Raw genomic sequence first — 18,380 nt, forward strand, 5'->3', positions numbered from 1 at the left:
CTTCTCCCCTCCTCACTGGTATCGGACAGTGTCTGAACGCTCCCCTTCGCCACCCCCATGTCATCACTCTGAACCGCCGCGCACGGCAAGGGACAAGCAGCACCTTTTGCGCCAGCCATCACGGCTGCTACTGGGGCTCAGGGTGTTTTACATGTGTTTTTCAAAACATGGATTTTTCTCAAAAAGGTGGTTTAATAAAGGGCCTGGAGCCTGCCCAGCCCCTCGCCTCGCTGCCAAGCAGGGGGCCCCACCGCCCCAGCAAGGGTAACACGGGGGTCTGCCCCCCGGGGTGGGAGCGGGGCTGTCACCAGCTGCCCGGCGGGGGAGGTGGCGGGCGGCGGGGAACGGGGCAGGGCGGGCAGGGCAGGGCGGCTGACGCGCCCTCCCCGAGTCAGGCTGATGCTCGTCCACGTGTCAGGGAGATTTAAAAAGTTTGGGCGGGGAGCGGGGGCATGCCCAGAAGAGCGGCTGGCAGGGAGGCAGCTCAGGGGACACCGCGGGCATGGGAAACCTCTGCCACCAGCAGCCGCCCGCAGCCACCCCCCAGCGCTGCCTGACGAAGGCAGGGGACGGCGCGGCGCTGCCGGGGTTCCCGCTGCTGCTGCTCCTCCTCCTCCTCGCCTCCTCGATGCCTGCCTGCAAAGGTGAGGAGCATCCCCCTCGCAACCCCTTCCTGCACTGCCAGCCCTGCAATATTTTGAGGGGGGGGAGGTGACCCCAGCAGCCTGCCAGCCTTGCGAGGGGGCTGCGAAGAGAGCCGCTGCCTGCGTGCCGCTGCCTCGCCGCCGAGCTGGGCTGGGACCGGGTGCGGGGCTGGGAGAGGTGCAGAGATGCGCAAGAGGCTGCAGCTGCTGGGCACGGTTTCAGGGGTTGGTTTTGGGGGGCTTCCTCGTGTATCCCGGCAGGATTGCCCTATCCTGGCAAACCTACGCTCCAGCAACTTGGGGAAGTGGCTTTTGTTAAAACCGATTTAATTTTAAATATAATTTACACTGATTTAAAAGCTAAGAAAAGAGAAACGAGATGAATAGTGGAATTGTAGGAAAATTTAGGACCCTCTGGAAGTCACTTAGCCCAGCCTGAAGCAATATTTATTGCACGAGGAATCCCTGGGGGTGGGGTTAAGTGGGAAAGGATAGAGCTGCTGAGCTGCTTTAGGCATAGAGCTTGATTACCTTGATTTAATTTGAAATGTTGCCTTACACCTGAAAGTTGCTATTTTTGTAGCAGGAAGTGCTTGTGAAATGAACACAGCTAATGGGCTTTTTAACAAAACACTCTATTTTCTATGCTGTTTTCCCACTCCAGATAGATTAACTACTTATACTTTGTGAAGCAACATTACAAAATAAGTAGCTGTGCAAGGAATAGTTCTGTTTTGTTTGTATTATATGTGTGTGAGTTACTTTCATCAGGAGTTTTTGTTCTGATTTGTTGTGGGTTTTTAATAACAAGAATCAAAGAAATCTAAGTACAGTATACTGAATATTCAGTGAAAAGTAAATTCTGGAGAAGTGGAAGAGGGGAGGGAAGGAAAAGGAGGGCAAGGAAGGGCAATGGCACACAGTATTTCATCATTGTTCTTACAGAAATGATTGCCAGGAGCTTGTGTAGGGAGAGCAGTGGAGGGAAGAGAAGATTTAAGAAGTGAACAGCGACAGAAATTGTGCATCCGGCATTCTCTTGCCTTGGAAGAAGTTGAGTTTTTAGAAGTTGGCAGAATTGAAGGATAAGAGAACAAATATATCATGGACTGTCAATTTTGTAGGAGGATTTCCTCCTATATGTTCCTTTTGAACAGGATTGCTTTCCTTAATAGCACTCTTTCCCCCCCTCCCTGGGTATTTTGTGTATATTACAAGATAACTTACTGTTCCCCCATGTGTGCCGTTGTGTGTAAATGATTGAAGTCCTTAAGGGCTGCAGCACTGTTCTGGATGGGGTGATGGAGGGACACCGCTCGGCATTGGGGGGCACGTAGTCCCAGGTGTGAGCACAAAACAGATGGGACTGCACATGAGATAAGAGTTCTGTGAATAAGTGGAGAAGGGCTAAGGAAACTTATGAGCTAGTGAAATAATCGCATCTCCTCTGTCCAAAAGTTTATGCTCGGGGGGGGGGTGGGGGGGGAAGCAAGCTGTGGTATTCTGGCTTTCTTGCCTGCTTCCCTAAGCTTTACAGGCTAATTGATTTTTTCATCTCCCCTTGGAAAGCCTTGGGAACCAAACAATGGCAGAAGCAGTGTTTGGAGACAGGCAGGCAAGGGTTTAATGGGGAAGGTGTGTTAATTTGAAGTGTTACCCAGTTCCACCCTTGACAACCAGGTTACCAGTCCCAGGCAATGCTCCAATTTGAATATACTAATTTAAGAATAGAAAACAAAGTTAGAGAATTGTAGCACCTTTAATTTATTTGGTGTTTTTCCTTGAACTAAAATGAACATCCAAAAAAGCAAATTTTTCATTGGAAAGCAGTTTTCTTGTTCTGTGAACATCTCGGAGATTTCAAAAATATCCCACTTCTACATAGTGTGAAACTAAGAGCCCCTCTAATCCTTTTTTGGGGAAAACAAGCATCCAGAATAATTAGTCACCTTAAGTCTGTGCCAGTACCAAAATGTGGTTTTGAAATCCACCCTTTAATGCCTGGAACTAACTACTGTTGTAATTATTGTTATTCGTGGTACGTGTAAAACAAATGGAGATGATGGGCATTCATACCCTGCTCACCTGGCTGTTCTAGCTAAGTCTACCTTCACCTCTTTTTTTGTTTAATTTCATTCAATTATTTGGAAAAAAAAGTGACCACAGGTAATTACAGACTGTTTGGGAGGTTATAAAATCTCTATTAATCTGAGATCTTTAAGAACAGTGTTATTCGTGGTACATGTAAAACAAATGGAGATGATGGGCATTCATACCCTGCTCACCTGGCTGTTCTAGCTAAGTCTACCTTCACCTCTTTTTTTGTTTAATTTCATTCAATTATTTGGAAAAAAAAGTGACCACAGGTAATTACAGACTGTTTGGGAGGTTATAAAATCTCTATTAATCTGAGATCTTTAAGAACAGTGTATAAACTGGTCAGGCATGGCTCATGGGCAGCAGCTTTGGGCAGGGGGATAAATTAGATGACTTCGCAGGGTTTCCTGCAGTGCTAGGACTGTACAGATAAAGCACCACCCTCACCACCCATCCCCACATCGATATGCTTGCGTGGTCTCTAGTGTACTCACAGTTCAGTGATGCTCATTTCTATTATTTACAGAGACTCTGCTAATACATTATTATTAGAAATATACTGCCAGATAAAATAACGGTATGGAAAGGTGGATATTCTGGGTGCTGGGTCAGGAGGGACCCAGAGACAGTGAATTCCAGGTTTGTAGCCTGGGTGGGCAGAGATGGAGAAAGGAGCTGCCCCCAAGCCAAGCACAGCATCACTGCAGCATTATGCAATTAATAACACGTTCAATCTTCTAAGGGACGGAGCTTTTCCACATCACATATGCCAGACAGAGGAAACAAAGCCAGTTATACACGTACTGTCTATCACCTCAAAAATGCCACGTTCATGTCACGGGTATTATTCATATGCAAGCATACATTATCATAGCACATGTTTAATTGTTTAACTGTAACATACAACAAAGCAAGAGGTAGGATCCAGATTCTCAACTTGCGATGTGTGCGCTGGAGGCAGGCTGAGTTCTCAGAAAGCTCGAAGTTGTAGGTGCTGGAATGTGTTTTTCTGAGCAAGTCTTAGCATTCAAGAGCTGCCATGCAAATTTTCTTGCCTGCTACTTAATCGCTGAGAACGGTCTAATGCTAGCCTGACCTCTGGTGAAAGCTGAGTAACTTCCACACTGTTTATTACTAAGAGATGTGGGCATCAGTATCTGCTGTGAACTTGTGAAGAAGCCTCCTGCTGTGTTGCTGACATATAGCAGGCAGAAACGACTGGACAAGGCTAAGTGTGCTAGGTATCATATTGTGTTCAGAGTTTTTATTTAAATCACTGACATGGGTTACTTATAAAAATGACCTTTGCGGTACGGCATTGCTAAGCATGGTTTGTGCTTCCAGGTGCACCAATGCCATCTCAAGCACTCAAGGCAGATCAGGATTTGCAGCTGTGGAAAGAGGTAAGCATCATCTGCACGCTGCCGTATGATACACTCCATTTCTTCTGTGCCCATCAGAAGTCACACCTCACTCTCCAGTATTTCTCTTGCACGGAGTTTGGTGCTTCTTCTTCCAGTCCTGCTTTTCCTGTACATCTCCTATTCTGACATCAGCAAAGAGGTGAAACATCTTATTTTCCCGATTTTCTGAGCAGTTGCTCCAGGAGGATGTTGAGGCTGGGTGTTGAGATGTCGTTCCAGGAAAAGACTGTCTTGGCTCAATGGAGAGCTATGTTTGATAAGTTGTCATTTAACTGTCAGTGACCAGGCAGTCACTGTCTCTGGAAGCAACACAGTGTCCCATCTGGTATTTTTATAGTCTGTACACGATATGCAGTAATTGTTTCAATTCATCCAATCTTACCTCTTGCTTCTTCTGTTCTGCACAAAGGGCTGGGACACTGTATTTAATCCTATCCTAGCCTCTCAATTTACTAGGTAAATGTACTGTGTCAATTAGCCCTTCTAACATTTTGGAACTGACCGCTATCACAACTTCCACTCTCATCTTTGAAATGAACATTTGTTTTGGCTCTAGGATGTGACACGTGTGTTAACACGGGCTCTTCCCTGCCCTTTTGGAACAGATGGAGCGGCAACGCATAACACGCAGAGAGGGTTTAGCCTGCAACTCACATGCCCTGGCATTGCTGTAACCTTCAAGTATTCTGTTGACATTTAATTTTGTAGCTTCTGATAACATTAGAAAGCAAGTGACTCACCAGGGGTACAGATGCAGAGAATAAATTTCTTCCTATTGAGGCCATTACAAGGAGACACTTCCCTTACTGTCAGCTCCCCTTAGTTAATTTTGGAAGTGTTGACTCAAACATGTTTCTAGAGTGGCACTTGAACAAGCCCTGGTGATATTTATCTCCTGGGGAAAAAGTGGTCTCTTGGGAAGTAAGGTCCTGATAGCTTTAAGGAGCTCATGAAAATGAGTTATTCACATGCTGGATTGAAAAATGCTATTTTCTACATTTTTGCATTTATTGCTAAGATTTGCTGTTTGTAACACTGGATTTTTCCTACAGCAACTGGAGGCAAAGGCAAAGATCCTGTTGATTTCAGCGAGCAAAAAAGTATGCATAAGATACTAAATTCTATGTGTAAAATTACATAATATAAGCAATATAAAACTTACTAGTGTAGCAAGAATAATGCAGGACTGGAGAGGGTCTAAGGAAAGAGAGTTAGATGCCTAGGTATATACCCTAAATCAATCTGATCACAGAATCATACTAGTTCACCAGCGTTTCTTGGAGTGAAAAGAATCAGTTCTTCCCTGTTTGTTGCTTTGTTAGCAGATGGTTCAGGAGAAGCCCTGCCTCTAAATGAACCTAGTATTTTCCAGGAATGACTTTGAGTTTATAAATATGGGAACTTTGTAACTAAGTATTGTGTTCCTTTACTTGGCACTCACATCCTTTTGTTTCTTTATGTTATTTAACCAACCCCAAACAACTCACAAGCTCCCACCCTCAGGCCACACTTCTGGATAGGAGAGAAAATTACTGAGAAGATGCTTCAAGGATGATAGAAACTATTACATTTTTATTTTTTAAAAAGGAATTAACAGAAACTGTGGCTTTTCCACAGCCCTTGCTTTGTCCATGCAGGTTTTAGCTGAGAGAGACCTTGCCTTGCATTGTGTTGAACACAAAGCAGTGTCTGGCTTGTCCCGCTACTGAATTATGGTAGTTCTTTAATAGTCGCCTCCAACTACAAAACAAGCAAATAAACCAATAAACAACAACAACAAAATCCCTCAACAAGAAGAAACAGCAAATATTTAACATAGGCTTCCAAAATTACTTCAGCTTAGTTTATCTCCTTCGCTGCTGATTTATCCCTCTACGCTTTCTTACTCTGAAAGTAGTGAAGCTGAACTAATACACCCAGAGACAAACAAATGCAAGATGAAGGGAAAAGAGAACAGGGAGAATGTGTTACCAACAAAAACTATTTGAAAGGAGGATTCTGTAAGATATTAGCTTTCCCACTGTCTCTGCTAATGTTTTCTTGTAGATTGCCTCTAGAGAAATGAATCATCTCTTGTCTCAAAGTACTCAGATATGCGTTATTTGTTTATTGCTTTTTTTCATTTAGTGTTTTCATTGCTGAAGAGTGCTGTTTAGGGCTTTTTACCTATAATAAAGTTGTAAGACCCATTGTATTGCCTACTCTTTATTTTAAAAAAAAAAAACAACCCCACATTTTTTATGCAGTCTATGAACGAGATGATTGGCAAAGCTTTTTGGCATCTAGATAAACAGTATTAAATATTCAATGGAAGAAATGGTGCATACCAATGCAGGTTGCTATTGATACAATTTTAAAGTTATATAATGAAAAGTTAAGCCTCTTTTTTTTTTCCCATTATTATTAAACCGTGCAGCTTCAGTTGGAGTACTGGAGTTTTTTTTCTTTGCCTTACAGAATACTTCGAGCTTTCAGCACTGATAATACTATTTCCATGAATTCAAATGTTCTTTATTCCATTTCTTCTCCCTCCCCGATTAATAACTCCACTAAAAATGATTCAGTAGTATGGGATTCTTTGATCTTGGAAAAAAGACAACAGAAAGAGGATGTGACTAATTGTCTACACAAGGTCATGAACAGAAGGGAGACAATGGGTAGGAATCATTACTCATTATATCGTTATTCATTACTTCTTCCAAGACAAGATCATGATAGCACTGAATGAAGCTAGCTTTGAAAAGACTGATCAAGACAGACAGAAGCGGTATTTCACACAGTGTTTAGGACACTCTTACCACAGGACATGGTGGATGCTAAAAGTTTACAATGGTTCAGAGAGAGATTAGTCAAATTCACAGCACAGAAATCCACTGTGGTTGGAGAGCATGGGTTTTACTAGACCACTGGTCTTTTCTTAGGCTCTTCCCTGGGTGCCAATGTATGGCCATTTTTGGAGACAAGATGCAGAGCTAAATGGACATTTGTTTTGAGCCAGATGAAAAGGCTGGTGGGGGCTGGGGTTTCTTGGTTTGGTTTGTGGATTTTGTTTTGTTTTGTTTTTTTGTTTTGTATCTATGTGTGTAACGTTCCATTCTGTGCTGACATGTCTAAGTTCAACAGCAATGACTTCTTCCACAGTGCTCTTTGAGTTTAGATCCCTTGAAATATATTGAATATATCTCTTACTAGCATTGTGATTTGGGAACGACCTCCTTTAAACAAAACCTTGTAAGGCTCCTCATTTGCCAAAGAAATCAGTGCAAACCTTGTATCTATGTGTGTAACATTCCATTCTGTGCTGACATGTCTAAGTTCAACAGCAATGACTTCTTCCACAGTGCTCTTTGAGTTTAGATCCCTTGAAATATATTGAATATATCTCTTACTAGCATTGTGATTTGGGAACGACCTCCTTTAAACAAAACCTTGTAAGGCTCCTCATTTGCCAAAGAAATCAGTGCAAACCTTGGGTATTGGCTGCTTGGTGACTCACACAAATTGACTGGCATGCATAAGACATGCTAGCACATATCATAATCGCTCAAGAGATGCGTGTGTCATACACCTGCAGGGATGCTGGAATCCAACTGGAAGAGTGGTGTTTGAGGACTGCTCTTTGAATCACTTGCTTTAGTTTTATCATTTTCTTTGCAGTTTTGTATAATCCAAAGATATCACAGAAGAGATGTTAAGTTCATAGTTCGTACCCCAGATGCTTAAAAACATAATTTAGAATATGACTTAGTCTGAGAAGGTTACAAATAGGAGGGACGTGAGTGGAGTAAGAGAATAAAGGACCCAGATATGTATGTGTTCATTGTGATCAAACAAGTATAAATTTGTTTATTTGGTTAAGGGCTTTTTTCCCCCTTGAATACAAAAGATTTCATAAATGTACCTATAAGAATTCCTTATGGTGGGCAAGCTTGCCATACCTTTGGCTGCACTGAACTGGTTTTGAAAATATACGTATTTCACTTGTTTTTATTAATCTGCTTCTTAAAAAAGGACTGTGTGAACTTTTACAGATAGATGATGCGTGTTCTGCCTACCTGTCCACAGATTCTCAACCTCAGGTGAGTCAGATAGAGGTTACTTTATTATTTTGATACTATTCATTATATGCAGTAGGATTGGAAGTGTGATATCTGAGTTCATGTTTTCTTTGCATTAGGCGTCCAGTGTGCTGGAAGAACTTTGTTTTCTGGTCATGGGATTTCTCCAGAAACCACAGGTAACACACACAAAAGACTACTTAGCATTTCTGAAGCCTGATCTCTGTGTGCCAGTGTCTACAACGAACTCTGAGGACCCAGTATCTGAAGTGTCACTCAGTGCTGGAAGTAATACTATCAGTTCTTACTCTGAAATGGTATGTCTCCTAACCCAACACCTGTTAAAGACAACAGGGAGACTCCAGTGTTTGGAAAGTAATCTCCAGGTTGGATACAAGGTTTCAGGTGTTTTCATTGCTCTAGATTAGAAAAACGTTGAGCTCTTAACGGAGAAAGAAATTTACTTATGAGAGTCTAGGGTTATACAAAGGAGCATCCGCTAAACCCATCTACTCTTCTAGTGGTGAGTAATCAATGCTCTCTACAGAGTTTGAAAAGAGTAGTTACTTTGATAAGCAAAGACATGTAATATATCTGTCAAGGAAGGACGATATTCCAATCCAGTACTGAAAAGTTTATAATGTAATCAAAATTGCCCATTGTTTGGTTTTGTTTTTTTTTTTTTTTTAACAAATAAAAGCTTCTCTACTGATTATTATTCTTACAGGGTTTAGATGAAAAAGACAACACTAAAAGGGTAAGATTTCTACGTATGTTTTATGATCACACTAAAATTGTCAAGAAAATCATAACACCCTTGCCCTGTTTTGTAGTAAAACCCCACTTTTAATTTTTTTGAACAGTTCTTATTTCATTATTCTAAGACTCATGACTCGGGCAACTCAGACATCATGGTAAGTGGCATAGCACCTCCTTGTGAGTACATGTGGGCTTGTACGTAAAAACAAGGTAATGTTCCTTTTTGCAGTAGTCTCTCCAACTGTACAGCAAGCTCAGAACTGGCAGTTTCGTGTTTAAGATATAGAATGTGTTTAGTAACATGGGAGAGGATCATCAATACTGTCCAAGTGTGCAAAAAACCAAGCAAACACTCATAGAATCCCAACTGCTTCTTAATCTGGTAGTTACAACATTTAAGAATAAGATTAAATGCTTGTTTCTGGTACTGGAACATAACATATGCAGTGAAACAATGTGGATTTATAGAAGCTGAGAACATGACCATAAATATCAAGAACTCTTAATTAATTTTTATTAGTTATTAATTAAATTGTATGTATTTGTGCATGTCACAAATATGTATCAGGCAAAATAGTATTTAAGTCTCACTCAGATTTTGGATTATGATTTAAATGAAAAATATGATTTTAAAAATAGCCTAGTATTGTTGCTATAAAAATATTCTCATAAGCCAACAACAAAAGCCAAACTATGTGTTATCCATTCTTGCTTTTAAAGTGCAAACATAATCTGTTATTTCTGTGCATCTATGTGTTCTTTTTCTCTGCATGATAGGATTTTAAGAAAATTAAACATTCATTTTTTCTCATTTCTTAACAATCATTCTTATATGTTAATATCCATTTTTGCCTTGTTCTTTACATTTCTTCAGAAATATGTGGTATATTTCCTAGAAAGTGATATTGATGATATCGGGGTCAGTGTTTTCATGACAGAGCTGCTCTGGAGGTTTTAATGGTAATCAGGGCACAGTGAAATGAGCTATTTCTTCTGCTGCTCCTGCTGAAGATGTTACTGCATCCCCCTTCGTCCCCATCCTGAATACCTTTGCCCCTGCCTGCCCCCAGAGATTACTGCTTTCTCACTTCTTCTGGTTTGGCTGTTCAGGCGACTATTTTCTAGCCCAGTTCTCAGAGATACTAACTTAGGTGAGATCCATCATTCTTTGGCTTTATTAACCTCTCTCCACTGACTGCAAGACAGCCCAAGTGGCCAGCTGGGATGCCCTTTGACTCCTCCGTTACACGTCAGACCTCTTATTTTTTTTAGCTATTATGATGCCACATTGCCTACCTTAGGCAGACAGTGCAAAATTGGCTGCAAGTAGGCAAGTTCATTTTACCGATTAAGTACATTAACACTTTGGTAACTCTAGTAGTTCCATATGTTATAATTCTCTTTGTTGTATTACTTTCCTAAGAAGTATTGTATTGAAAATACATTATTTTTTAAATTATGTTTACCTGAGTTGAAGGTTTAAATTGGTTGATGGAACATAGTTTTTTCTACTTTGCTTCTCACTGTGGACCTCTCTCCACGAGCCCACGTGGTTGTGTTTTGCTAGGGGGCACTTACGCTGCACACAATGCCACTGTGCTTAACCAGGCTGTCTGCAAGCATGAAGTCTTGTTGAACACAAGGAATTTCACGATTGGAGCTTGTCTTTTAGGTAGAATGACCAGTGTCATGGTTACAAATTTTACTTGAGAATGGATCCCTCCTGCACACTGCTTTTTTCTAGGAAAAAAAAAAAAAATTTCTTGCTGGGATTTAAGTCATTTTGAAGTAAAATAAACTTCTCAGTACAACGGAGATTGAAGCTGCTAACTTCCGTAGCAGATAATCGTAGAAATGCTAGTAGGAGTACCATATGGAAATATTCTCTGTACCACTCACAGAGGCTGATCAAAGTCTGAATAATTGCAACTGCCTGGGCAAGAAGTCTGTAAACAGTTCTGAACTTTCAATGAGTAAAGGTGAGGACGCATAGCTTTTCCCTCCATCGCTCTGTGAGTCACATTCATAGTGTAAATTTAAATGTTGGTACCTGTTTGTTGTCAAGTCAGAACGTTAAAAAAATAAGTTTCTCAATTAACATCTTCAGTCCTTTTCTGCTGCATGTTTGGTCCATAAGTCAATACTGTGGGAAGAGACTTTTTTTGCATCATAAGATCCGAATTTCATTGTTGCTCATGTGTCTGTGTTCATGTCCTCTCAGTCGTCTGTCCTGCATCCCTTGCTGCAACTTGTTCCCCAGCTTAATGAGAGAAGACTGAAGAGATACAAAGCGGACGTATGTAATCTTAAACTCTGCATGCTTGCATTCTTACACTTTGTGATTCATTAGCTCTTCTAAAAATGTCCTTGTAGACCTTTCTGCTCATAACATTTTTATTTTCAAGATTTACTATCACACTAGTGTATTTTCATCAGAAATGTGAGGGTTTTATATTCTTAAATTAGTGAAAAACAATCCTGCTGATATTTAACATTTAAAACCAAAAAACACTGAAGTAATATATGCCTAACACAGAACAGCGGTAGTACACAAAGCCTATGTATCAAAATGGATCTGTTAGTTCTTTTATAGAAAGATAAGTACTTTAAATTTTGTCAGTACTGTTATATTTCAGTTGAGTTATATTTTCTAGGGAGAGTTTTTTATTCCCCCATTTGGAATTCAAGCCATATCTACTCCTTAAACATATATTATTTATGACTTATGGCACTAAAAATTTCTAAGTAATTTATAGGCAATTTACTGTTTAACTTGAAGTGCAGATAAGAAAGTTCTCTGTGGAATTAATTTTCCATAGAAAAATAGTGTGTTTTGGAACAGAAGTTTCACATAGAAAGAAATAGCTCCATTTTTTCCAAAATATCAAAAAAAATGGGTATATTTTCTGCAAATAAAATTCAAAAATCAAAAAGCAGATGGATAGAAATGTCCATCCCTTTAATGGAGCTACGGAGAGAAGAGAAAAATGCAGTCTGATATATAAGAATCTTCCTCTATAAGATTACCGAAGATTCCTGTATAATAAAGTATACCAAAATCTAAGATTCTTCCTGTTTTACATTGACTTCAGCTTGGTTATTCCTCAGTGTCATTGATATGACGCCTTATATTCACTGATACACAAGTTAAATTAGGCGTATGAATGTGACACTTAAAACTCAGATAGTAGCATCCCCATAAGGAAGACTTTTCCTTTATTAATCCAGATAAAGGCTGTGTTGTTAACTCCCAAATTTTCAATGAACTCTTAATCCTATGATTACGTATGTCAGCTTTCATCGAGTCATGGTTGTGGTTGGTAATACTATCTACCCTCTCTTCAGATCACTGCATAATCCCAACAATATGCCCTGAATCACATTTTTCTTATCCAAAGGCAGAACCTGGCCACATATAAGAACTTAAAGAGTTAGTACATCTTCTCATGGACTAAAATTGTTATGAAAATTTTAACCCACTACACATCTGAAAGGAAAATACAGGGTAAAATTTACCTTCTGTGATGACATTGACGTGAACTGTATTTATGCTATCGGACCTATATACTAGCAAAGAATATTCTTGGAATTGCTCTTTGTGCTTTTAAATGAACATACGTGTCAACTAAGACAAAGAATGGGAAGGAAAGCATAAATGCAAGAACACAAAATTGCTGTAAGTGAAAACAAACTGCCTTTTAAATCCAATAAAGTCCTTTTGCTAGAATACTTTAATATCTTGAATTTACTTCCATTGATGGCATAATTAATAGATATAGAATACGTTAATTAACAGACAGTAACCTAAAATTTGTAGCATGTTTGGCATATTCCAACATATTTCAGCCTGTTCATGGCAGCTTTATTTATAGTGGGCTCAAAAAAGAAATTATAAGGATATTTTTCCAAGTAATAATAATACCAAACTCTACAGAGCATATCAGTCAGATCATGTGTCTTTATATATATATTTAGAGTCACTATACTTACAACAACTCACAAATGAAATTTAATAAATTGTTTCTGTTTAAGAGCTGTCAAGCCATCATGTGACAAACAATTTAAAGACTTATTTTTTACATCAAAGAAACATCAAAATCCATACTCTACAAATCCTTAGGAAAAAAATTAAAAATACTAGCTATCTGATATAAAGCGTAAAAGTATACTGATATAAAAAGACCTTTTTTTTTTTTTTTTTTTAGCATAGTGCTTGGAAATATTTCTTCAAAAGGAAATTAAAAAAAACAGACAAAAAAATGCTATAGTGTTTGGGAATGAGCCCAGAGCAGGCTGATAAAATGTTTGCCTTTTGCCACAAAGTTCTATCAAGCTTCTTTTTGTAAGGTACCTTATTTTCATCAGATTTTTAAAGTAGAAATGAGTGAATGATGATGAGTATTATGTGTTTCTTTAGTCATCTTTTCAATTGGCTAATTTTTAAAAGATCTGTCTCCTATTATTTGTATTATTGTACTCTTAACTGGTGTTACATGGAAATAGCAACAGTTAGAATTCCAACCATTCCGCACTGTGATAAGCAGTAGTCTTTAATTTGCAATCATGATGTTATCCGTTATGAAGTAATGATGTGGCCAACACATACAGACTATAGCCATTTTAAAATATTCGTATAAATCTAAGGAAACAATGAAAACAGCTCTAAATTGAATTGCATTTTATAGAAAGCAACTTTTTTGATTTCCTGTTCTCAATTCCTGCTGTGAATACCAGTCACCCTGTTAAAGGTGTTACTTACTCCTGTACAGTGTATAAACACCAGACATCTACAGAGTGCTAGCATCTTCTGGAATCAATTTCCTTTGCAGACTCTTTTGGTTTCGGTATTTTTGCATGCACCTTATTTATTTTAATGTCATACTAAGTCTTTGAAATTCATCCATATTACGCTTATCATATTTGTTTATATGGCAGATTTCAGTGTATTTTAGTATAAGAGTTTAAAATCCTCTCTAAATGTTATTGCTGAGGGCCATACCAGTTTATAAGAAAATTAAGAAAATACTTAACTAATCTGCCATCAGTAATAAAAGCAGTGCAATTATTCCCTGAATGTAAGAAAGCTATAAATCTGTCTTTCCAAGAGACTCTAGCAGATGGGCTGATGGGGAAATGGCATAGGCAAACTTTAAAGCCAGTAGAGGATCAGAGCAACCCTGCCTAAGATGTGCAGAGGAACTCCGATCCCCCATGGAGCAGGAAGCCCCCATGTTCCTGTGGGCTACCCACTTTTGGTTGGACTGACTCTGGTGTCAGAGAATGTGCTTCAGGAAGGGTTAGCTTGTTGCTATTTTTTTTTTTCCTAATACTGGAAAGAAAACCAGAACCTGCTGTACATAAACACACCCACCTCTCTCCCCGACCAGACAAGGAATAGAAAAGGTGGATGGGTGAAGGAGGAAACATGCATTATTAAATTTATTCTTTCTTCCCAGTTTGGACTGACACCAGATTTTGTCATGAATTTGATTCCTCTTGAGCTCCATCTTGGCTGATAGAATATGATCTAAGAAGAAGCAAGAGCACTTTGTTGGCAAGTCAACCTAAGAGATTGAACAAGATAACTTTTAGAGGGCAGGCATTAAACTCTAAATAAACATACTTCTTCATGAATACGTATGTTTCTGTATACATATATACATGCAGGTTTGTGAATGTACATGCATGTATTAGTTATTTTTTAACATCTCCAAACCCTTGGAAGTTTAGAAGGCAAGGGTTACAGTGAAGACAGATTTTTAGCTTCAGTTGTTTTCTGATACCAACCTTCTGACATGAAATCAGACAAGGAAACTACATAGTCGTCTTTAAGAGGTGTCTGGCTGTAAGTAGAGAATGACATATTAACATGTTAAAAGTCCTTAAAATAAATCACAATTCCATATTGGTAATTGTAGTCTTGATTCCTTTTATGTTCTAGATCAATTTCCTTAACTTGCAACAGCTGCCTATTTCATTTCTGTTTTTATTTTTGTTCACGTATTGAATAGAAAAAGTAGAAAAATAATTAAATATAAAGATCATAAGACATTCCAATGGCAATGTACAAGACTCCATTAACAGATAAATTTTTAGCCTTTTTAAATATAAAACCCTATAGTATTGAATGGATTATAGATCCGAGATGGGTATTTCAAACCAGGTAATACTAGAATGATGTGGACAATATAAATAAAATTCATCCAGGTGTTTTACGTACAGCAAAGAAACTGGGTATAATGGTATACCTGATGAACTGAAATCAAAATTAAAAGCAAGACTCAAAAATGACGTGTAGTTTAAACCCTACTTCCTTTGAAAGCTTCCCTGCATTGAAGCTGCTCCTGTGTTTGGAAATGATGGGAGCCATCCTGTTTTATACAATTCCTACAGCATTAGAATAGAGCATGAAGTGATGCCTTTCTATGACAGATCAGGTTATGATCATTACCCAAGAGATCACGACCCCAGTTTTTAATTGAGAAATACCATCATTGCTAAATAAATTCCATCTAAATTTTATCTTCTGGTAAGCACAAGATTTGAAGTATTTTGTTTCTCAGTTGGCCTGTCTCCCCACCTGCAGGACAGACACCTCGCTCGTATATCTGGTATTAACACAAGCAATGACAATACTGTGATTAAGCTTATGTGTTCTCTAATCATGAAGGTCTCATTAAAGCAACTGGATACTTCATGCTTTGTACTCGTTACATTTAAATGGAATTTCTATTTTCTTCATCGTTCGTTCACTGCCCCTGCCCCCCCTTACTATATGGATCAGTAGACAGTAGTTTCTCAATGTGTGCAGCACGGACAGGATAGAATGGCATAAGCACTGGTCTTTTGGGAGTTAATCTGAGGAGGGTGATCATGATACACCTCTGGGAACAGTCTGGGATCTCATTCCTGGGAGAAGCCCAAGTATTTCTGATATTTAAGCTTTGCATTGTTGTCCTTCTGTGAGGTGCAAAGACCAACTCTACTTTGTCTGTAGAGACTCCACTACCATGAAGACACTTTGGCTGTGTCTAGGTAATGAAACTTGGAAAGTCGAAGGCAAAGCCTGCTCATCATTACTAGTACCATTCTAAAGCAATCTGAACTGAGTCAAAACTTGAGGTGGGATTTGGCCCTCATTCATGTGTTTTCTGCTATTTCTACATGACAACATGAACTTCTTGTTACTGACACGAAGAAATATACATAAAGCATGCCTTAAGGCATGTATAGTAGTACTGAAGAAATACTTTTAATAAGTACATAAACAACCTCTCTATATGGATTCATTTACAAGAGTAGATATGATTTAAAATACTCTTTTTCAGGAAGAACTTCAGGGACCTGGAGGGATTCAAAGTAGAGGCTACTTTTTCTACAGGGTATGGTTTGTTCGACTTTTTTTCTTTTTGTTTCGTGATGAGTGTTACAAACCAAAAAGTAGAGAAACCAGCGAATTACAGTGAGAATTACTGTGACTGAGGAAACTTTTTTCAGTAAGAGCATCCCACCTTACAGGACTACTCAAGATCTGCTCCAGACACTTTCTTTGATTAAAATAAAGGCATAGTAGGGAGGTTTTTTACACATCTTAATGTTTGTATATACATGATACCATGCTATGTCTTAATAAGTCACTGGTTATTATGTATATAATTCTCAGAGGAAGTTCTAGAAAATATGCTATCTTGGACAATCCTTCTAAAGCATTGTTCAATATGGTACGTTTGCATGTGATATAAATACAATGCCATGCTTACATACTGAACCAAAACAGATACTGGGCCTGACCTTCCTGTTTTCCTTGTGTTTTGACCAGTAAGATTAGAAACTAGAAACAGAAATTCTCATAAGAAGGAAAGTACTCTGTTCGTCTTTGATGCCATAGAGCCTTTTTACTCCATTTTTGCAAAATTGAGCAAGTTAAAGATGGCAAGTCAAACTTAAACATTTTTCTCTTGATTTTTGGTTAATCTTTTTTCTATTTAAATAAGAAAGTGGCTAATGAAAAGAAGACAAGTCTGTATAGTTATATTTCTTATGTGTCAGGATTGGATCTTTAGCGTTCTTATGACAGGCCAAAGCTATGGGTAATATTAACATCGATGCATTCATGATGCCAGAGTGAAAAGCAAATTCTTATTAAGCTCAGCAAGAGATTTTTTATCAGTTTTAGTAGACATTGTATCAAGTTCCTTTGTAGTGCAAAATATTTCTGAAATGACTATGGTGAAAAGGGAGAAACTCTTTGCCTATGTTAAAGAACACAGTCTAAAAATAAAATCATTGAGTGTCATATATTTCTTTGTTAATTATAACGAACACTTATAATGCAATAACAACAACAATTGGGAAGAACATCTTAAGAAAATTAAAAAAGAATGAGGGATAATCGTCTCTTAGAGTGACTTCTTGTGGCTTTCTCCCCCTTATAAAATCATACAAGATGGGCATAATTCATTCTTCAATCTATATACAGTAATTTTTACTGTATAATTGTCCTCCAGAGGTGGATATACATTAAACAATAACTGGTCTCAGGTTTATCTTTAATGATGATTACGCTGACAGGACAGAACTGGGGAATTTCCCAATTTCTCTACACACCAAGTTGGGTGGGGCTTTGTTACTGAAACCAGTCAGTTTTATAGAGCGCTTATTGGATATTTGTCTTTCAGCCACGCAACGGAAGGAGATCAGTGGATTTTCGCTAAGGAGGTATTTATTTAATGCTTTTAATCACAATCTATATTTAAATTAGTTTATTTTTATACAAATAGGGCACAACATTTATGTTGAGGAGTAGTCTCAGAAAGCCTTTAACGGTTTTGTCAACTTAGCTTTCTGCAGACAAGCTTCTCCCAGATGTGCTAAATTCACATATCTTCAGGTGAAGTGAATAGAAGCTGTAGGTACTCAGTTCCTAGAACTGAGAACTCAGAGCTGTTTCAGGCAACAAGAAATGGAAAATATCCCGGATCTGTAAACAGTTTGGAAAGTTTACAATGATGATAAGCGTATGTCAGGAAGAACTGATTCAACTACCTGTCAAATACATGATGACATCCTGGGGGTAATCCCCCTGTTCTTACACAGAAAAAAACCTCACACTGAAACTAAGTACAGACTTCAGGATTTAATTTCAAATAATTCAATTCTTTGGAGAAATATAAAAAAGTTTCCCTGTGCCAATATTATAATGCTCTGTTTTCTAATATATCTTACATCTCTATCGTATTTTAAGTATTTAGTGTCATATCATACCAACAGCTAAAGCTTTTTCTTATTTTTCAGGATTTTAGATTCCTGACCTAGAACTAATGCTGCAGGAATGCTGAGTACATGGACATACTGTTTTCCTCACAAAAATTATTCATTACTAATGTCACTAGAATGTA

The 18,380-nt window shown here is 38.5% G+C and overlaps 1 protein-coding gene across 1 annotated transcript; it reads left to right on the forward strand.

The window, feature by feature from the left end:
* Positions 1-502: 502 nt before the first annotated feature.
* Positions 503-17,696, forward strand: NMU (neuromedin U). Its single transcript, XM_009277450.1, has 9 exons — positions 503-644; positions 4,086-4,144; positions 8,197-8,244; positions 8,343-8,402; positions 8,951-8,980; positions 9,087-9,137; positions 11,204-11,278; positions 16,311-16,364; positions 17,661-17,696. The coding sequence occupies exons 1-9, from the start codon at positions 503-505 to the stop codon at positions 17,694-17,696; spliced, it is 555 nt and encodes a 184-aa protein (XP_009275725.1).
* Positions 17,697-18,380: the final 684 nt, after the last annotated feature.

The sequence above is a fragment of the Aptenodytes forsteri genome, unplaced genomic scaffold (genome assembly GCF_000699145.1).
Source record: "Aptenodytes forsteri isolate BGI_AS27 unplaced genomic scaffold, ASM69914v1 Scaffold65, whole genome shotgun sequence".
NCBI classification, from domain to species: Eukaryota; Metazoa; Chordata; class Aves; order Sphenisciformes; family Spheniscidae; genus Aptenodytes; species Aptenodytes forsteri.